Raw genomic sequence first — 21,195 nt, 5'->3', positions numbered from 1 at the left:
TTTTTTCTTGTCTTGAACAATAATTATTCATAAAAATAGTTATTTTGTTCGTATTAATAAAACATTATCATAAACCCTTGATAAAATTTCTCTATCAAAATTGATTGAGGTTTTTCTTTGGTTGTAGGTATAGCTGTGGCAACTGTAAAAATAGTAATACTATATATATATTAGGGTGGCCCTCAAAAATCGAATGTCTTTTTTTTTTTACGCTACCCCTTAATTTTTTTTTAATGGTAAAAAAAATTAGCTGTGCAAAATTTGGGACCGATCCGTTAAGGTTAACCCGTCCCCCCGGGCCTATTAAGTTGAGTCGAAGAGTCAAATTTAATAGAAATAACTGATCTATGTCTCATAATTTTTTTTTCTATTAACTTAGAATAATAAAAGTAAAACTCAAGTAAAGGAAATTTTACAAGAAATTCAAAAATAATAACTTCATTGTTGTTTTCTCAATAAATAGCCCACAAAAACACTACATACAGTAAAAAACATGTAAAAGTCTTAAAATACGTTATAACTGATTTTGTTTATTTTTAATTATTTATTTTCATTTTATTTTTTGGAAAACGCATATTCGTTTAAAAAAAAGATTCTAGAAGTTAAATTTTTTATGCTAAGTACGATAATTATATTAGATTTATTATTTTATGGATAGTTAATTAATGGTTGATTACAAATTTAACTATTGCACGGCTCAAATTCAATCTGACGCAAATTTTTTTTTTTTTAATAGTAGCTTAAGAAATTTTCTACAACATGCATGTATTGGTGTAATCGTAATATTGCGTAATTTTGAGTTAAACTCTTTAAAAAACAATGTAAAATAAGTATTTGCATTTTTTTGTGTGTAAAAAATTATTAAAATTAAAAAAAAAAAAAATTTTTTCTGAGTAAATTCGAAAGCCGATGACTTTTTAAACATTAAAAAAAAAAAAAAAAAAATTAAGGTTTTTAATTAAGCAGGAAAAAATGATTGAAGAAATAATAAAAATCCTAGAAAAAAACAAAAAAAATACAGTGTTGTGATATTTAAATAGCACTCAACCATTACTGTATCAATTTATGGCCTTGAATTTTTGTACATGACCTTATAAGGATATAATAAAAAAAAAATTTTTATTAGTTGATTTAAAAATGGTACTTTTGGCCAGCTAAATCAGCGTTTGGTCCCACTGTGCATCGGTCACAACACAGTATATATTGTCAGAGGTATTAGATTCTAACCTCACCTATCGAATAAAATTTTTTTCTTAATATTATTAAATAGGAGTTAATCTTGCTTTTGCAATAATTTCTTAAAATTAAACACTATCTATAGATTTGAAATATTACTTCTTATGATGTTATTTTAATTACTGTCAAATATCATTTATACTTGTTCTAACTATGCCACGTTCACACTGTGCTATTGTTTTTAGCTATTTTTTTTTTTTTATTGGATTTTTATAAAAGTTTATAATTTAAAATTGTTGAATTTTTAAACATTATTTTAGCTCAACTTGTAGATTTTTAATTTGCACAAAATTGGGTATAGTAAAGTATATTTTGGTCTTTGGTGAAACTTCCTAGCAGATCAGTAAATTTATTTTTAAATAACTAACAGTTTTTTTTATAGTAATGCATAAAGCCATACAAATTTTTTTACACACTTAAAATTATTTTTGATTTACGTGCAGCATATGTTTGTCATTTACTTTTTGAGGTATTTATTAATATACAATTTGCTTTACAAAAACCTAATAAAATTTTTACATAAACCTGCGTTAGTTATTATAGTTGTTTCATTAAAAAAAATTTTCATAATATGTTGAAACAAATAGGCATTTACAATATATCTGAATGTATAATATATGAAGTCTTTACAAATAATGTTACTTTATGTATCACTTGTTATATGGAGTATTCTGTATATAATTGTATGATTATGATAAGGAAGTTTCTAAATTAATTGTAATATAAAATATTACAGATTTTTCGATATATGATATATGATAGATATATGATTTAGATTTATTAGCAAATGTCGAATGAGATGAGATGAAATGAGATGACTTTAATGTAAAAGCATTGATTGTTTTTTATTCAAAAACTGACTATTAAATGTACATTTTTTGAGTTTTATGAATAACACACAAAAACGATTTTTATGAAATTTTGACTGTTTCATCAAGTTTAACCAATTTTGTGTATCTTTAAAGTTGAGTTGGAGTGTTATCTCTGATAAAAAAAATCTATACTGTTGAATATAATATTTTCAAAGTAACTGAAGCAATAATACAATGTAATCTTATTGTATTTTAATGATTAATACGATGGTTTGTTAGATTTTACGTATAATAATTTTATAATTAATTATTTATATAATTATAAGAATTTGAGAGGCGCTATACTGTTCTGTGAACAATCTGTTAAAGATATATTCATTTTTTTTTCTAAAAGAGTATTCATATTTTATGCTTTAACAAATGTTTACAAAAAATTATTATTTAATACCATTTAATTATCATATGAAAACTCCGTTTATTTTATTTTCTTTTAGAAATATTTTGTGTTTGATGAAGTTGGTATATTCAAGAATAAAATCGAATGAAATCTAATTATTTATCATTAATCTTAACTTTAATGTTTTGAATTAATTCTAAAAATATATGTGTACTGTGACCTTCAGTAATAAGTTAAATAGTCTCTTGATTCTTCAATTAAACTTATTGCATTTTCGTACTCTAAATATTCTGTGAAAACTTAATTCAATCAGATGGGTATTTATGTGCTTAAAGTAGAATTTTTCTATATAAAAACACTTTTCTCATGTTTTTCATATGATAATATTGGTAGGCCTTCAAAAACTCACATGCCTAAAAGTATATTATAGTGCCTATACTAAACATTCATAATTCATAAGATGAACATATTTTTCATAATCCAATTGATTACTTCCAAATAAATACAATATTGAAAAAAAAAATGTTAGATTTTTTTTAGTTTTTTTATTTATAATCTAATTATTTTTTAGAATCAATCCATATAATTTGAAAGGATATTAACTTTTTTTTTTTTAATTGTATCATACATATTTAACTGGCTTATAAAATAAAAAATAATCTAATTGAGAAAATGACTGGCCGGTAACAACTTTTGACTAATACTTTCGAAGTTATTCTTATTTTTATACCTACGTGTGGAGTATGGTCAGGAAATGACTAATGATAAAAATATCAGCACTCAACTCCTCAGCACAGTCATAGCAGACTATGCGGACGATAAAGTCATAATATCATCCAGTCCGGATCCTATTATAGCCTCCAAAAACCTACAAAACCATCTTTCACTAATGGAAGATTGGTACAAAAAGTTACGTTTTAAAATAAACCAAGCCAAACCAGTACATACTACATTACACTTAAATTAGCACCATGTCCAGAGGTATCACCTTTTGGTAATCGGATCCCCTTATACCTAAACGTTAAATATTTCGGGCTGACTATTGATCGCCATCTTACCTGGGCTCATCACATCAAAACCCAAACATCACAATTAAACTCCCGCTTACAAATGCACAAAACCCTAATCGTCAACAACAAACACTCAAAACTAAATATCAAACTACTCCTTTACAAATCTCTCCTAAAGTCAATCTGGACGTACGGCTTACAGCTATGGGCAACGCAAAAATTTCTAATCTAAATAAAATTCAACGGTTCCAAAATAAAATACTAAGAAAAATTACCGATTCTCCATCATATAATCACTCTTTGCATAAAGACCTACACATGAAAACAATTCAGGAAGAGGCAAAAAATTATTATTAACGTTTCCACCTACGCTTTAACTCTCATCCAAACAAACTTATAAAAAATCTAGCTTCATTAACCATCCCTGGTAACCCTCCTCGCCTTAAGCGTAAATAGGGAAGAGACTTACTTAATTCCTAACAAAAAAAATAAGGTTAAAACAAAATAATTAAAAGGCGTAAGCGTCATCGGTAGGTGGCTTCATCATTCAAAATTTCATTCTTCATTGTCATTAGCTAATACTCTAATTGTGCTGATTGTGTATATATTAATAAAGAAAAAAAAAGATTATTTCCTGTTTTATAAGATAGTTATATATATATATATATATATATGTTGCCATTTAAAAAAACAAAGTTGACACACCTTTAAGTTATAAGGGATGATTCTAAAAAGTAATTATTAGCTGATCAAGAAATAAATGTAACTAAAATATTGTATTTATTTTGGGAGTAATCGAGTGGCTTATGATAAATTAATCATTCTGTATATTGTATCGTCTACTACGTTTTAATAAAATATGTTTTACGCATTAACTGTTAAAAAATCTATATTAAGAATACAACTACAAAAAAATTTCTTAATAACTAGATTTTAATAGTAATTTTACAATACAAAATGATATATTAAACTATAACAATTGTATAGTTAGTACATTACACTATAATTATTAAAAGGAAATTTTTGAAACAAGGTAAATTAGTAAAAAATATTCAATTTCCCTCTGTCATGAAGTTGACTAGTAGTGAAAAAAATTGTAGAAAATTTTTTTCTAAACGGACACCTAGGAACAAAAATCTTATGAAACTAAAATATCTACCATTAACTATTAAACTGTAAAAAAGACAATGGTGAAATCAAAGAATTTGTTTGCTGCAATAATACCTTACAGCATATAAGGAAACATAAAAATATATTTATTGTTAGTTATTTGTTGTAAATTTTTTATTTTTCGGTTATGAATATAATATTGACAATTAGAATGGATATTTGGAGGTTATATAAGACATTTTATTATATTCGATGCTAAGCTCAGAATATGTCCATTTTACCATGATGTGTGTATTTTAGCTTTGATGCAAAGATGAGAAGGTATTGGTTTTACTATGATGTGTTTTTTTTTTTTTNTTAGCTTCGATGCGAAGCTGAGAAGGTATTGGTTTTACTATGATGTGTTTTTTTTTTTTTTTGTGTCTGTTATCACTTTTTCTCAGCTCTCACCCAACGGATTTCTTTCAACGATACATCAAAAGATCACAAATTGTATCTAGCCAAGACATTACCATCAAAAATTGAAAAAATTTCCATCGTTCCCCGTAAATGGGAGAAACCTCTAAAAATATTACAAATTTAAAAATCGCTAATTTTCGAAACTTTTTCAATTTTTTTTACTAAAAACTGCCATCATTTTTCAAAAATGAACAAATCAATATAGTTTTTTTTCATAGATGCTTGATGTCTTTACTTATCATTTGGTATATTTTTTTTGTAAATCTGACACTTAACCTGCCCACAGGGGGGGATTTAAAATGACAACTTTTTCACAAAAAATTTACTTTTTCAACTTAACTTTTGAAAATGTTCCGGAAGGTCTGACACTTTTATATATATCTTAAATTAAAGCTTATGTAATGTACTTTAATTTGAAAAAAAAAATTTGACCTCTGGACTTGTCTTCGTGGTGAAAGTTGACATCAAAGTTAATAAAAAATTACGATTTTTGTAAAATAATATTTTTCATATTTTTAGCTTAATAATGCTCTAACTTTTTTAAAAAAGAACATATCAATATAATTTTTTTTATATAGATGTTTGATGTTTTTACTTATCATTTGGTATATTTTTTTTGTAAATCTGACCCTTTTTCTGTACTTGTCTTCGTGGTGAAAATGACTACCAAATGCTATTTTCGTGTGAAAATTCTTGATATTATTTTTTACATTTTTAACTTTATAATACTATAACTTATTGAAAAGTGTATGGATCAGCACAATTTTTTTATGAGAAATAATATTTTTTAATAATCCCTTTTTCATGCAGGATATTAATAAGAAAATAGCAGATCATGTAGCTTTTGGAATAATCCACCAATTTTTTAAAATTAAACATTATCTAAAGATTTGCATCGAAGCGTTTTTTTTTTTATAAGATCACATATTGTATCTAATTGAAAACATTACCATCAAATATTGAAAAAATTTCCCTTANTTTTTTTATAGTGATTTTAATCACTGTCAGATATTATTATACTTGATCCAACTATACCATGTCACCACTGTGCCGCGACCCCCCTGTGCTGGGGTTTTTTTTTTGTGTCTGTCATTACTTTTTCTCAGCTCTTACAGGACCAATTTTCTTCAAAAATACTTTAAAAGATCACATATCGTATCTAATTGAAAACATTACCATCAAATATTGAAAAAATTTCCCTTGATCCCCGTAAATGAGGAAGATTCACTCAAAAATAACGAATTTTAAAATAGGTAAATTTCAAAATAATTTTTCCTTTTATTTTTTAAAAATTGTCATATTTTAGTTAAAAATTAACAAATCAAAATTATTTTTTTATATTGAAATCTTAAGTAATTTCCTTTTAGCTTCGATGCAAAGATGAGAAAGTATTAATTTTACTATGATATAATTTTTTTTTTTTTTTGTGTCTGTTACCACTTTGTCTTAGCTCTCACCGAACCGATTTCTTACAACAATACGTTAAAAGATCACAAATCGTATCATGTCAAAGATATTGCCTTCAAAAATTGATAATATTTCCCTTGTTTCCCGTAAATGGGGGAAATATTCAAATAAATTACAAATTTAAAAATTGCTAATTTTTGAAATTTTTTAACTTGAAACTGCCATAACTTTTTTCAATAATTATTATATCAATATAATTTTTTTTTATAGCTGCATAATGTTCTTACCTATCATTTAGTATATTTTTTATAAATCTGATCCTTAATCTGCCCACATGGGGGATTTAAAATAATAATATTTTTACAAAAATTCTATTTATATCTTAAATTAAACCTATGTAATATAATTTATCATGAAAAAAAAAATTGGGACTTAAGTTTGTATTCTTAGTAAAAACTAATATCAAAGTTAATAAAAATTGTTATATTTTTAATTTTATAATGCTATAACTTTTTGAAAAATATATGGATTAATACAATTTTTTTATGATGAATACCTCTGTCATTCGACATACTTTATTTTTAAAATAAATCCATTTCCCATTTTATATTTGTATATTATAAATAATTAAATATATAATTTTTTATTTTTATACAATTTTCCTGTAGTAACAAATGTTAGTCCATGTTATGTAAAGTACAGTAGTACTTTGACCTCTGGATTTGTCTTCATGCTAAAATGACTACCGTATTCAAAAATTCGCTATTTTTGTGGTAAAATTCTGAGTATTGTATTTTATTTTATTTTAAAATACCTGACAAGGGGAGTATAGATTTTCATAAATATTATATAAATTAAAATTAATATAACATAGAAAGTTAAACTTATTTAAATTTGTTTGTTTCTTTTAAGTCAAGAAAAATAACTTTGAAATTTGAATTAGCTTAAATAGCCAATTTTTCGACCGACGGAAGCAACGTACAGTTGCCGAGTTGGTATTATTTATGTTTTACACGCTTGGGGTACGAGGTTCCAATCCGGTTATGGCAATGAATTTTTTGCATTTTTTCTTAATTCTTTTTAAGCTAGTATAAATTTTTAACTCGTTTGATTTTATCTCATTTAGATTCAATAACTTCAATAAAGATCTAGGATCCCATCACTTTAGTCGCCCCTTGCAAGAAGAAATTTCTTATTCGTATTAAAATTATTTTACTATATTTTAAGTTTTAGCTTCGATGCAAAGCTGAAAAGATATTTTTTTGTGACTATCATTTATTTTCTCTGCTCTAACTTGACCTACTTTTTTCAACGATACGTTAAATTACTACAATTCGTATCTAGTTGAAGATATTACCCTCAAAAATTGAAAAAAAATTCTAATCTATCAATTAAACAGTTAGTTATTCCATGTTCTCCACAAAGACAATTGAAATCATTAATTTCTAATGTTTTCAAAATATTTATTAACGAATGAAGTTTGAAATGATAGGTTTCAACTACAAAATTAAATCATTTTACTTTGTAATTTAATAATTTTATTAACTCTATTTGTGTGTGCTACTACTAGACTATAATATTACAAATTTTTTTGTAACATGTTGCTATATAAATCATTTTTAAAAAAAATTATTGTTTTTTCTCCTGAATCAACAATTTTATTTTTACAAATATAATCAAATTTTATAATACGCTCAATTGAGTAAATCTTTTTAACAACTTTGTTTAAATTGGTTCATTTAGTTAAAGTAAATCATTATAATTAATTAAGTTCTCAATATTTCAATTGTAGAATCTTTTCAAACGAAAAAATTTACTAGGAAATTATTACTATTACTTCTATTTAAGTTATCTATTACCATAAAAATGCAAAAAAATATTGAGCTTTTCTGATAAATTTATAATAAGTAGTAATTATAAAACTTTCTGACTGCATATTGATCTTAACGATACAATTTTTTTAATTGTCATAAAATTGTCTATTTAATTTTCGTCAATGTCAAACTTGCCAATTGAGCTAAAAGTTATGGTAAAATAAATAATTTTTANGCCAATTGAGCTAAAAGTTATGGTAAAATAATTATTTTTTTTTATTATAAACATTTACAACAATCAACTTTAAACGATTAAAAAAATAGGTTAAATATGTCATTTTCCTTATTTTTAACATATTAATAATCAAAATCAGTGTTAATTTAAAACAATTTTTTTTGTTCTTAATTATTTTTTAGCTTCGATGCGAAGCTGAGAATTTTTTATATGTAAATTCTATTTTTTAATAATATTAAAACTTAAAAGTGATAGAAATAGTCTAATTTCACATTTGAAAACATCGCAAAATATTGATTTAGAATATTATATTTTTGTTTCTGATGAAAATTCCTTATAGTCCAGTGTATAAACTTATAACTTTGTTAACTGTTATAACTTTATCAAAAATGATCAAATCAGTATATTTTTTTTTTTTAGATGCATGTCTTTATCTATCATTTGCTTTTTTTTTATAAATCTAACCCTTTACCTACCCACTAGAGGGATTCAAAATAATTACTTTTTTTTTTTAGTTAAAGTAAATCATTAAAATTAATTCAGTTCTGGATATTTCAATTGTAGAATCTTTTTAAATACCAAAAATTACTTAGAAATGATTACTATGTTTTCATTTTATGTGTTCTATTACGATAAAAATGCAAAAAAAAAAATGAGTTTCTTATAAATATACTTTAAATAGTAATTATNATGAGTTTTTCTGATAAATATACTTTAAATAGTAATTATAAAATTTCCTGACTGCATATTAATCTTAAAAATAACATTGTTTTAATTCTCATAAAATTTTATATTTAATAATTTATTCTAGTCAACGAAGGAGTAATTTTGACGAATAACAGAAAATATTCCCAACCAAATTTTTTTTTGTTTAAGTAGGAAATTGGTGGATTATTCCAAAAGCAACATCAACTCTTATTTCTTTAATTATATTCTGATTAGCAGTTCTTTGATTTTAAAATATAATATATGAATATATACTAATTATAATTATTAAATTTAGTATGAAATTGATATTTAATATTGTAATTTAAACGGAGAAATTATAAAAATAATAAAGAAGTTATATTTTGCTTTACTTTTACGTGTATAAAAATTTAAAGGGCTTGATACAATAATTTTCAATAAAAACTGTTTGTTACTATAAAAAAATGCACTGGACTACAAGGAACTTTCATCAGAAGCAAAAATATACTTTTCTAAATCAAATTTTCGCGTTGTTTTCAAATCTGCAAGTAGACTATTTCTATCACTTCTAATTTTTTATATTATTACTAATTATATATATAAAATAATAATTAAAAGAAAAAAAAATTTGTTTTCAAATTATTACTGATTTGATTTTTAATATGTTAAAAATAATCAGTCCAAATTTTCAATTTTAACCTATTTTTTTGGTTCTTTAAAGTTGATGAAAAATTTTTGATAAAGATTTATGAAAGTTTATAGTAAAATAAATTGAATATATTACCATAACTTTTAGCTCAATTACAAGTTTAAAATTGACATCTAGGCCAGTCAACAAAGGAAAAATTGCGGAAAAAATTTTGTTTTTTTAAAAGTTGAATTAAAATATGTATAATGACATACATAGTCCTCATTGATTGGAATTGAGCTTTTTTTTTACAGCCTCGCAAAAGTTCAAAAATATGAGCTTTTTTAATTTTCTAAAAAAATATTTAATTTACAAAAAAAAGTTTCGTATAAAAGATGTTTAAACGACAATTCTAAACAAAAAAATTATATTATATTTTATATGTTATGTTATGTTCATTACATTTAATATGAGTACTAAAATTTATATTCCATTTTTTTCATTTTACGGTTACTTTTTATCATGTTACACTTACGTTAGACACAATGTTATAAATGCATATGTGTGTATGTGTGAGTTTATTTATTTATTGTATCATTAAAGTGTAGTGTATATTAATATACAAGCGATAGAGTAGGTAATTGATTTGACGCTATATTATTTAAACCCAACTAAACGCTAAATTGTACATTCCGAAACAACAATCATATTATGTCAATTGCCACCGGAATTTCTGGTAATATTTTTCTTTTTCTTTGCCTTAATCCCAACTATTTGGGATCAGCCACCCTTATCCTAAGCTTCCACTTGACACGATCTCCCACATCTTCTACGCTCACATTAGCTGTCCTGAAATCGCATTCAATAGCATCCCTCCTACTCTTTTTTGGTCTTCCTCTATCTCTTCTTCCTTCAAAATTCATTTCTATAACTGTTCTTACAGCTTCCGATTCTTCTCTCCTCATAACATGACTAAACAATCTAAGTCTATTTTCTGTCATCTTATCTACGATTGGTGTTACATCTAAACTCCCTCTATATGTTCGTTCCTTATCCTATTTTCTCTAGTCACTACACTCATCCATCTAAGCATTCTCCTCTCTACTATACTTATTCTCTGCTCTACTCTCTTGTCAACTGCTCAACACTCTGAACCATACATCATAGTTGGTTTTACTACAGTCTTATAGAATTTACATTTCAGCCTCGTTGGAATTATTTTATCGCTTAACATACCAGACGCTTCTCTCCATTTAACTACACTCACTTAATACTGTGTCTTACATCCTCGTCAATACCACGATCTCTTGCACAACTGATTCTAAATACTTAAAACTATCCACCTCTCCTATCACGTCCTCGCCTATTGTCACTGAACTCCTCATTTCACCTACCTCATGTTCTCCTTTATCAAACTCGTACTCTATATACTCTGTCTCACTCCTACTTATTCTTAAACCCTTTTCTTCAAGGTATTATAAATACGTAATTTTTAAATCGTAAATTTTACATAATTAAAATTGAAGGGTTTTTTCAATTTTGAAGATGACTTCCTCAACTAGATTAAATTTGAGTTCTTTTAATGTATTTATCAGAAAATTGGTCCAGTGAAAATTTTTATGAATAATCATAAAAGAGACATACATTTTGGTAAATAAAATACTAACTAATAAAATAAACACCATTACTTCCTCTTATATTCTCGTTCCATATTTTATCTTCTCTAGTCACTCCACTCATCCAACTAAGCATTCTCATCTCTGCTACACTTATTCTCTGCTCTACTTTCTTATCAACCGCCCAACACTATGAACCATACATCATAACTGGCCTCACAATTTCATACTTAATTTAAAAACTATAATTAGTATTTATTCATATATTTTTAAATCAAAGAACTACTAATCAGGATATAATTAAAGAAATAAGAGTTGATGTTTCTTTTGGAATAATCCACCAATTTCTCTAAATGAAACACTATCTACAGATTTGCATCGATACAGATTTTATGATAGTGATTTTAATCACTGTCAGATATCATTATAGTGAGGTGCACTCACTCAATGTGGTGCACTGTTTGATGTTTTATTGTCCTGGGCAATCCGGTGGGACGTGTGATGTCCGGAAATTCTGCGAGAAGTGCAGTCCAAGGGGAAGTGTTGGCAACTGATTTTATGCTGCATTGATTTACAGAGGAAACCTTACCATTCACAGCCAAGCCTGTGACACCATCAATAAGACGTTTGGTACGGCAATCCGGCAGCAAGTGGTAGTATGCCATGAAGTCGGAACCAATGATAGGAGTACTCACGTCGGCGACAATAAAACTCCACGGGAAACTGCGTCGAAGTCCTAAATTCAAATTGAGATGGACCGTCCCGTAAGTTTTTATGGTACTGTTGTTGGCCGCGCTGAGGTCGTAATTGGTGGCATGGCGTCGTTCCCGTAGTAGCCGTTGAGGGTAACAAGATAAGTCGGAACCGGAGTCGACTAAAAATTGGCGTTTTGTTATTTGATCTGTAACAAACAGGCGGCTGCTCGGGTTCGGACAGTCTGTTGCCGCCGCTACTGACTGTCGTTGGAGTTTTCCTGATACTTGCAGGGAGCCTTACATTTGGCAGCCTTTTCTCCATAAGTGCTATGATACCAACACCATCCTTTGCCGTTAGTCAGTTCCACGTTTGAACGGTTACGTGACCTAGAGCGGGAACGTTGCGGGCGTTTAGCACATAATTCGCTTACCTGTTTTGCGAGTGCTTCAATGGCGGCTAAAACATCGAGTTCCTTTTTATTGTTCGTCGTGGCAACAGCATGGACGAATTGCGAGGGGGCTGGCTGCACTTCAACAATTTTGTCAGCCAGCTCGGCTACCTTATCCAGAGGAAGCTCTGATTGTGCGGTTAAAATAGCTTGTGCATGTGATGGTAGACGGCGGAGCCAAAGTTGACGTAAAATATTGTCTTGTAATGTAGTAGTGCCGGCAAGGGAACGGAGATGTCGTAAGAACTGTGATGGCTTACGGTCACCTAGTTCTTCTTCATTGATGAGTTGCCGCACACGTTGTTCTTCTGAGATAGACAACCGTTCAACGAGTTTTGCGCGTAGATGTTTGTAGCGTTCAGTAGGCGGTGGGTTAGTAATAATATCCTCTACTTCGGCGGCGTAACGCGTATCAAGCTGAGCCACAACATAATTAAATTTTGTTTCCTCACTTGTTATTCCCGAGATTGCAAACTGCGAGTCAACCTGTGAGAACCATAAGCTCGGTCTTTCGGACCAGAAAGGTGGCAACTTGACGGCAACGCGATTCACTGAAGCTGTTGGATATTGCTGTGCCTGTAGTGCTGCAAGGCGAGCGTTTTCTTGACATAACTCCTCCAATTGATTGCGTAGTTCTTCGGCGTTCATACTTATCACGTCGAGGTCACCAATATAGTGAGGTGTAATATATAGAAGTAATAAACACTTTTATGATTTAATAACAACTATACTATATTACAACGAACTAACAAATAACAGCGAGAAACGAAGCGCGTCTAAGGCAGAATGCGTAAGTGATTGACTGATCGACTGACTGACTGGAGCGACGATCTTGCCCTTAAATAGTCAGAGGAATCTTCTAGAGGCGGCGTCGGAACTCTCTAGACATTCGACCGCCACATCATCTATACTAGACCCAACTCTGTCACATTACCACTTTGCCGTGACCCAACTGTGCTGGGTTTTATTTGAAATAATATTTTTGAAAATCTGACCCTTTCCCTGCCCAAAAGAGGTGGGATAAGATAATTCAAAATACCAACTATTTTGCAGAAATCAATGTTCTCATCTTAACTTTTGAAAATGTTTCGAAAATACTATGTCCTTATCATTAATCCTTAATCCTTATCATATATCCTTAATCATATGTAAAATTAAAGCTTGTTACTTACTATAAATGAAAAAAAGAAATTTTTGATACAACTTATCGTCTACATGTAGACGGTTACCGTAGTTTAAAAATTACTATTTTTGTATCAAAATGTTCAATTTTAAATTGCTAGAACTTTTTGAAAAATGTATGTATCAACACAAATTTTTTTTTAATTAAATTTCATATTATATTAAAAGTTAAAAAAAAATGTGTCCGGATCTTTTTTACGCAAATGTCTGACGTAGTAAAAAAATATTCTTAATATTGTGTTCAAATTTTTTTGTTTATTTTTAAATCACTTTTAAGGGTTTTCCATAGTAATGAGTCCACCAATATACAGCGTGATTTTTTTATCATAACCCACTCAATTACTTGCAGAATAATAATAATTTAAACATTTTTTTTTTTTATTATCTTTAGTTACACATTATTCTTGAATTTTTAACTATGTAATACTTTTTAAGTTCATCCCTTATGCCTTGGAGGGGGGTCAAATTTGTTTTTTTTAAATGGTAATACATATTTTTAATTTAATAAAATGTTTGAGTTTTTAATTAAATAGTAAATGGCATTTGAATTTTTAATATAACTTAATTCGTTTATTAGATCTAATCATTTATTATTATTATTATTTAAATGATTAGATCTAATAATGACATTGCTGTCTCAGTCACGGATTGTTTATTATCAATTTTGATTATCAATAGATATACTTTCTGTATTATCAGTTAGTGTATTTATAAACTCATAACAATGTGTCTTACTACAATTGATAATAAAAATGTTTTGTACCTGCTAATATCGATATCATAAAAATCCAATTAGCTACCTGTATTTACAATCCTATGTGTATTATACATGTATTAACTCAAAATTTTGAAACTTTAAATGATTAGATCTAATAAACTAATTAAGTTATATTAAAAATTCAAATGCCATTTACTACTAAATTAATAACTCAAACATTTTATTAAATTAAAAATATGTGTTACAATTTAAAAAAACAAATTTAACCCCCCTCCAAGGCATAAGGGATGAACTTAAAAAGTATTACATAGTTAAAAATTCAAGAATATGTGTAACTAAAGATAATAATAAAAAAAAATGTTTAAATTATTATTTTGCAAGTAATTGAGTGGGTTATGATAAAAAAATCACACTGTATATAAAATTCACATTAATCAAATTTATATTAATTATAAATTTGTACTTGTTTTGATTAATATGTCACTTCAAATTTTAGAAAATCATTTTTGAATTTTTAAAACCAAAAATATTTGTAAAAAAAACTGCGTCTTTTAAATATATTTTAAAATAAAACTTATTTTATGTACTAGAATGTCAAAAAAAGAATATACCGATGACCTTTTATCTATGTACAAATGGCAATTGAAGTAGAATAAAAAGTAGTAGTTAATTTTGCTTTTGGAATAATACACCAGTTACTTAAAATTAAACACTATCTATAAGTTTACATTAAAGCGTTTCATATGATAATGATTTTAGTCACTGGCAGATACTTGTCCCACTTCCATTCTGTGTCACGACTCCACTGTGCTACAAGTTTTTTTATAATTATATTTTATTTCTTTATGGTACAAATAAATACGTTAAAAAAAAAACTACCAAATAAAACTTCATATTTGTAAGCGTGATAAAGTTTTTTCATTTATTTATAATATTTTAGCAACACAAAATTATTATTCCAATTATTCAACAAAAAATAAATTATATTGATGCAAATTATAATTTTATGTTCACTATTTTATTACAATTTTTATGACAGTGTTTCTTGTAATTCTGAAATGTTTCAGTAAAAGACAAAGTAATCTCAATATTATACTCTTCAAATATATTTTCTAAATACTGTAGATAAAAAATGATTTTCTTAAAGTTATCCCTTAAAGGTGGGTAATCAAACTTTTTTTGAAATTCGTTTATTTTATTTAAGTTTTTCTTACTAATTGTGTCATTAAGATTCTTGTCTTCATATGATATTTTATTTAAATCGTCAACAAAAAATTGGGCTTCAGATTCTTTATTGGCAAATGTTGGTAACAGGGTTGACATAATGTTTTCAACGTCCAAAATTTGTTCATAATGTGTCTTATTTACACCTTTTTCAATTTTTTTAAAACAATTTAAATTGTTTACAATATCCAACACTTTATTGTCATCGGGTCTAAAGAGACTTGTAAAGAAATGATTTTCTAAAAGAAACATTTTCATTTTTATATGGCCTACATCTAAAAATGAACGAAAAATATATTTTGATTTCCAATATTCATTAGCATGCAATAAGTGCTTTTTTATTAAATGTAATGCGACTGTTCTTATGATATTTAACATTTTTTCTTGATAATTTCTTAAAGCAATGACCCAAAGGTCAAAATAATAACAATTTTTCGCTATTTCATAATCTTTGTGAATATCATCATGTATTGCTTTATAAACCTCGTTGTCTCGATCACCAAATGTCATAATTATGGTTTTCAAAATTTCGTCATCTTCTATTATTTTGTGTAAGTAAATACTCTTTAGGGAAGCCCAATTTTTTTCTTTTTTTTCTAATAAAATATCATTGTTGTTTTGTATTTCATTTACTATTTTTATGATATTATTTACTTGTGTTGTTGGATTTAAATTATTATCATATTGAATACTCATTTTAAATTTATTACCCATTCTACACAATTCATCACTTTGTGAACGTATTTTGTATTTAATGTATGTTTTGATCTCATTAATACAATTAATATGATCATTGTCAGTTTCATATTGAAATATCGAACTGTGTATCATATACATGTGTGCAAACCAAAATGGTTTTACATATATTGTTTTTTTTATTTTGAAAAGTGAACCTATCATGTGTCTAGTAATTGTTTCGTTTAAACAGCTATCATGTAAATTTTTACAAATTTCCAAATAATTTAAAAGAATATACATATTACCACATGCCAAGTCACTGTATATTATATCAATAGGATTTTTTATTGTATTTTCATTTGGTAAATTCTCTATACCTAATAATTTCTTAAAACTAGCAATTCCAAGTTTATATATATCGTCGTATTGTGGATATTTAAATCCAGTTTTTAATTGTATTGCTATATCAAACTCTGAATCAATTGTGGGAATATTTCCAGAAAAACATGTATCAACTTGAATTGCACGGAAAAAAACCGTCACTACATATACAAAAAAAAGCTTATTGAAAATCATTTTTCACTGCTAAGGTTTACACATTAAAATAAATAATAATTCGTGAAATAGGAGAATTTTATTCAACTATTCAAACAAATTAGTGTTTAGCTTTTTATAAGTTAATTTTTCTTAAAAAATAATTTATGTAAATAATTTTTTTTTTATATTTAGTTAAATGATTATTTATAATAGTATTTTTAGGCTTTTTAATGTAATATTAAAATAGATTTTACTTATACGAATCAATGTTAAAACTGAATATAAAAGTTTAATAGTCAAAAATTAAAAAAAAACCAACACAGTGGGGATGAGGCATAGTTGGGTCATATAAAAATAAATTTTTAGAGACTTTTTTTGCAAAACCTCTTTTTTTTGTTTAACAATTTTTCAAATTTTGAGAGTTGAAAATTATGTTAAATTTAAAATATTTTTTTGTATTATTAATGAGTGAACCTTATTTCGTAATATTGGAAATTCTTAGATCTGTTATTTATGATCTCTTAATCATATGAAATTTGATTTATAAAAAAACTCAGCACAGTGATGACATGACATAGTTAGGTCACGTATAATGAAATCTGATAGTGATTAAAATCACTATCATAAAAAACGCATCGATGCAAATCTGTAGATAATGTTTAATTTAAAAAAATTGGTGGATTATTGCAAAAGCTACATGATCTCCTATTTCCTTTTAACATCCTGATTACAAGTTTTATGTTTTAGAAGTGTAATATATAAATATATTCAGAGTAGAATGGATCATAATAACAACTCATATAACTTATAATCTACATAACATTTTATACTTTTTTTTAAAATCAATTTTTACAATACAGAAATATATTTAAAATATGTTTTACGTTATTTTTTGCAATTTCAAAAAAATTATTTTAAAAATTAATTGTTTGATTAAAATTTTTTTTAAGATTTGATGATAGCCATTTTATGTATAAGTTTTAAAGAAAAAATTTGATACCAAAAACTCTTATTTTAATTCAATAGTTACGATTATACAACATTTTGAAGTTTGTTGAATTTTTAGTTTTTATACAATTTTCCTATGGTAACAAATATTAGTCCATATTATGTAAAGTACAGAAATAAACACTTATTAAGTTTAAATTGTACCTACTCGGCAACCGTACGTCGATACCGTCTACTGAAAAAATTAGCTATTTAAGCTAGTTCAAATTTCAAAGTTATTTTTCTCGAGTTAAAAAAAGTAAACAAATTTAAATAAGTTTAACTTTCTATGCTATATTAATTTTTTATTTTTATAATATTTATGAAAATCTGTACTCCCCTNTTTTTAATTTATATAATATTTATGAAAATCTGTACTCCCCTTGTCAGGTATTTTAAAATAAAATAAAATACAAAACCCAGAATTTTACCACAAAAATAGCAAATTTTTGAATACGGTAGTCATTTTTAGCATGAAGACAAATCCAGAGGTCAATCTTTTTTTTTTAACACGCTTATATTAGTTTCACCTGTATGTATGTATGTATGTTTGTAACTCTCCAAACGCCACGCGTTATCGCATATTCCGTCGTCTAGACTAGACCATAGATTAAATACACATAGATAGGCCACGGCATTCAGACAATTGGCAACCGATTTTTTGTTAATTTATACCCGTAGAGATAGCGCTATATATCCTCTCGGAAATATTAAATATTTAATAATAACTGTCCAGTTTGCTGATATTCAAATAACAGTCACGATTATTGATGTACGGCTAACACCGTTAGCGCAAATTAAGATAAGAACCAGTTATTACTAAAAGGCGATTGCTATTTGATTTAAATGAAACTTTTCGTTTTAAATACAAATTCGATAAAACATATGTTTTTTATTTTATTAATATTGATTTAAATTTGACTACTATTTATTTTTCTTAATTTTCTCTGTTGAAAATCTTAACTTATTACATAACAATTTCTCGCTACCGATTTGTCCACTGTCAAGATTTTTATATTATTTGGTGTTTAATTTCTTAACTTACCAGTAATCAAGTCTAATAAAGATATTTATTAATAATTACACATATTATAAGGATTTCATGTATAAAATTAGTAATTTATTTTTTCAAATATACAATGAAATATTAAAAAAAAAACAAATTTTAATAATATATAAATTAAAATATAAAATATAGTTTAAAATATAAAAATTTTAAAAACAAATATTTTAGAAAAAAATATTCAAACAAATAAAGCAATTTTAACCGAAGTTCAGATCACTAAAAATGATAAAATAAGAAGTTAAGATATGTTTTTACCGCAATTAAAAAAAATACACTTATTTTCATGTTGTGTACTCATTGTTATAATTATAATTATACAGATAATAATACAAATAAATATATTAAATGGTAAAACCACGCAAAAGGGACCTTAGTCTTCAGTACTCAAGTGAAAATATGAATAGTGATTATGATATAGGGAAGATTTTTTATCTAGTTGGATATTTTTACATTCATAGGTTTTAAAAACAACACAAAAATACAAAATAGGCATGATAATTCGTGTTACAATAAGATGTAAACATAGCTAATACATCCTGTTTTTAATGCAATTCCAAATATAATCCTGGCGCCGAGATATCGTATTATTAAATCGTACTCTTTTACGTGGTCTATAGTACAATTGTTTTACGATCTCTCAAAAAGTGTTAAATTTTATTTTTAATCGTGTTAAATTTGTAGGGTCACATGAATTCATGAAATTAGGCTTGTCAGAATCTATCATTAAAGTAAAAAGGACCCATACTAATTATACAACTGGAATTATATCTCTAGCTATATATATGATCTTATAGTAATTAAGAAAATGTTTTTATTGGAAGTTGTATAACATAAATCAAAGATAATTATGCAATCATACCGATTTTAAACACATCAGAAAAATATGTTTCGATTTCTATAAATAATATTAAATTTGATTTTTTACCACAAGATTTCGTGCTCATAAATAATATGTAAATACTATCAATTGTAATAATGTTAATGCTAATAATAATAATAATAGATTAACTCTTTTAAATCAAAACCTTAAATTAAATCATTTAAACGGCAAAGAAAAGTCGTCTATTAATAATCTATACAATCAATTTAATGATATATTAATTTTATCCGATGATAAATTATCTTATACTAATCAAATTGTACATAAAATAATTACTCCTAATGCTCATCCAATTAATATAAAACAATTGATACCCTATGTGTCATAACGAGGAAGTTGATAAACAATTAAAAAATCTTTTAAAGCAAGGTAGCATTGAAAAGTCAAATAGTCCATGGAACTCGTCTAGAATTCTAAATTTTATAAAGGAATATATATATATTATGTTTTGTCTGTTAATAAATATTTTTTTGATTTGTTTTATACTCTTTTTTTATTTTCATAAAAATTATAAATTAATTGTTCAAAAAAAGAGTTATATAAAAGATTAAATAATCTGAATTATTTTTACCATGTCAGAAATATTTATTAACGATATTTTTTAAAAAGGCACTAGTATAGAATTTACTCAATACCTACAAAAAAGAATGAACCAATAAGTTAATACTTATTTGAGTCATTATGATATCTTAACTATATGCTATGTTAAGTGGAAAAAATGATACATAATAAATGTATTCGTAAAAAATTATAAAGTTATGTTTATGAATAAAATGAAATTACACCTTTCAGAAAAGCTAGATACAAAAATAGTGCTTATTATTTAAAAAAAAAATGTATAAACATGCAAAATCATGTTTGAGTATCGTATTACTGGCTTGTTAAATTAATTAGATTAGAAACATAATTTTAAGTAAAAATTAAATTAAAAGCAAAGTATCAGATATCTTATTTTAACAAATTTTAAAATTTTATATTTTTCATAATTTCTGAATGTTTAGAATTTATAATACATGATTTCAAAATAGGTTATTTTATGTATTTATGTTATTTAAAATATGTTACATGTTTATATGTATGAAAACACTATTAATTATTTATTCTATGTATTATTGTTTTGTATTAACTTATATCAGTTTGCTGTGTATCCTATTGTGACTCAAATGTGTAATGTATTAAAATTTTTGAAATAATATTTTAGATATTATTTCTCTTTAAGGGCGATGGTGTCGTGAACCCATAATTATTTTGTAAATTTTAGTTTTAAGGAATTTATATGCAACATTATAATTACTATAAAGTATTATAGTATTAATATTTTAATGATTATTTAATGAACAATGTAAATGTAAAAGGAGCCTTGACCAT

At 26.0% G+C, this 21,195-nt stretch overlaps 1 protein-coding gene across 1 annotated transcript; it reads right to left on the bottom strand.

The window, feature by feature from the left end:
• Window positions 1-12,360: 12,360 nt before the first annotated feature.
• Window positions 12,361-13,203, bottom strand: LOC126909161 (uncharacterized). Its single transcript, XM_050691608.1, has one exon. It carries the CDS (start codon window positions 13,201-13,203, stop codon window positions 12,361-12,363), a length of 843 nt encoding a protein of 280 aa, XP_050547565.1.
• Between the last annotated feature and the right edge of the window lie 7,992 nt (window positions 13,204-21,195).

The sequence above is a fragment of the Daktulosphaira vitifoliae genome, unplaced genomic scaffold (genome assembly GCF_025091365.1).
Source record: "Daktulosphaira vitifoliae isolate Bord-2020 unplaced genomic scaffold, ASM2509136v1 Scaffold_1, whole genome shotgun sequence".
Classification (NCBI taxonomy): domain Eukaryota; kingdom Metazoa; phylum Arthropoda; class Insecta; order Hemiptera; family Phylloxeridae; genus Daktulosphaira; species Daktulosphaira vitifoliae.
This window is presented reverse-complemented; position numbering and strand designations above follow the sequence as displayed.

Coding starts and splice junctions, on each gene's coding strand:
- LOC126909161 (XM_050691608.1), bottom strand. CDS start 13,203: ATGAACGCCGAAGAACTACGCAATCAATTGGAGGAGTTATGTCAAGAA.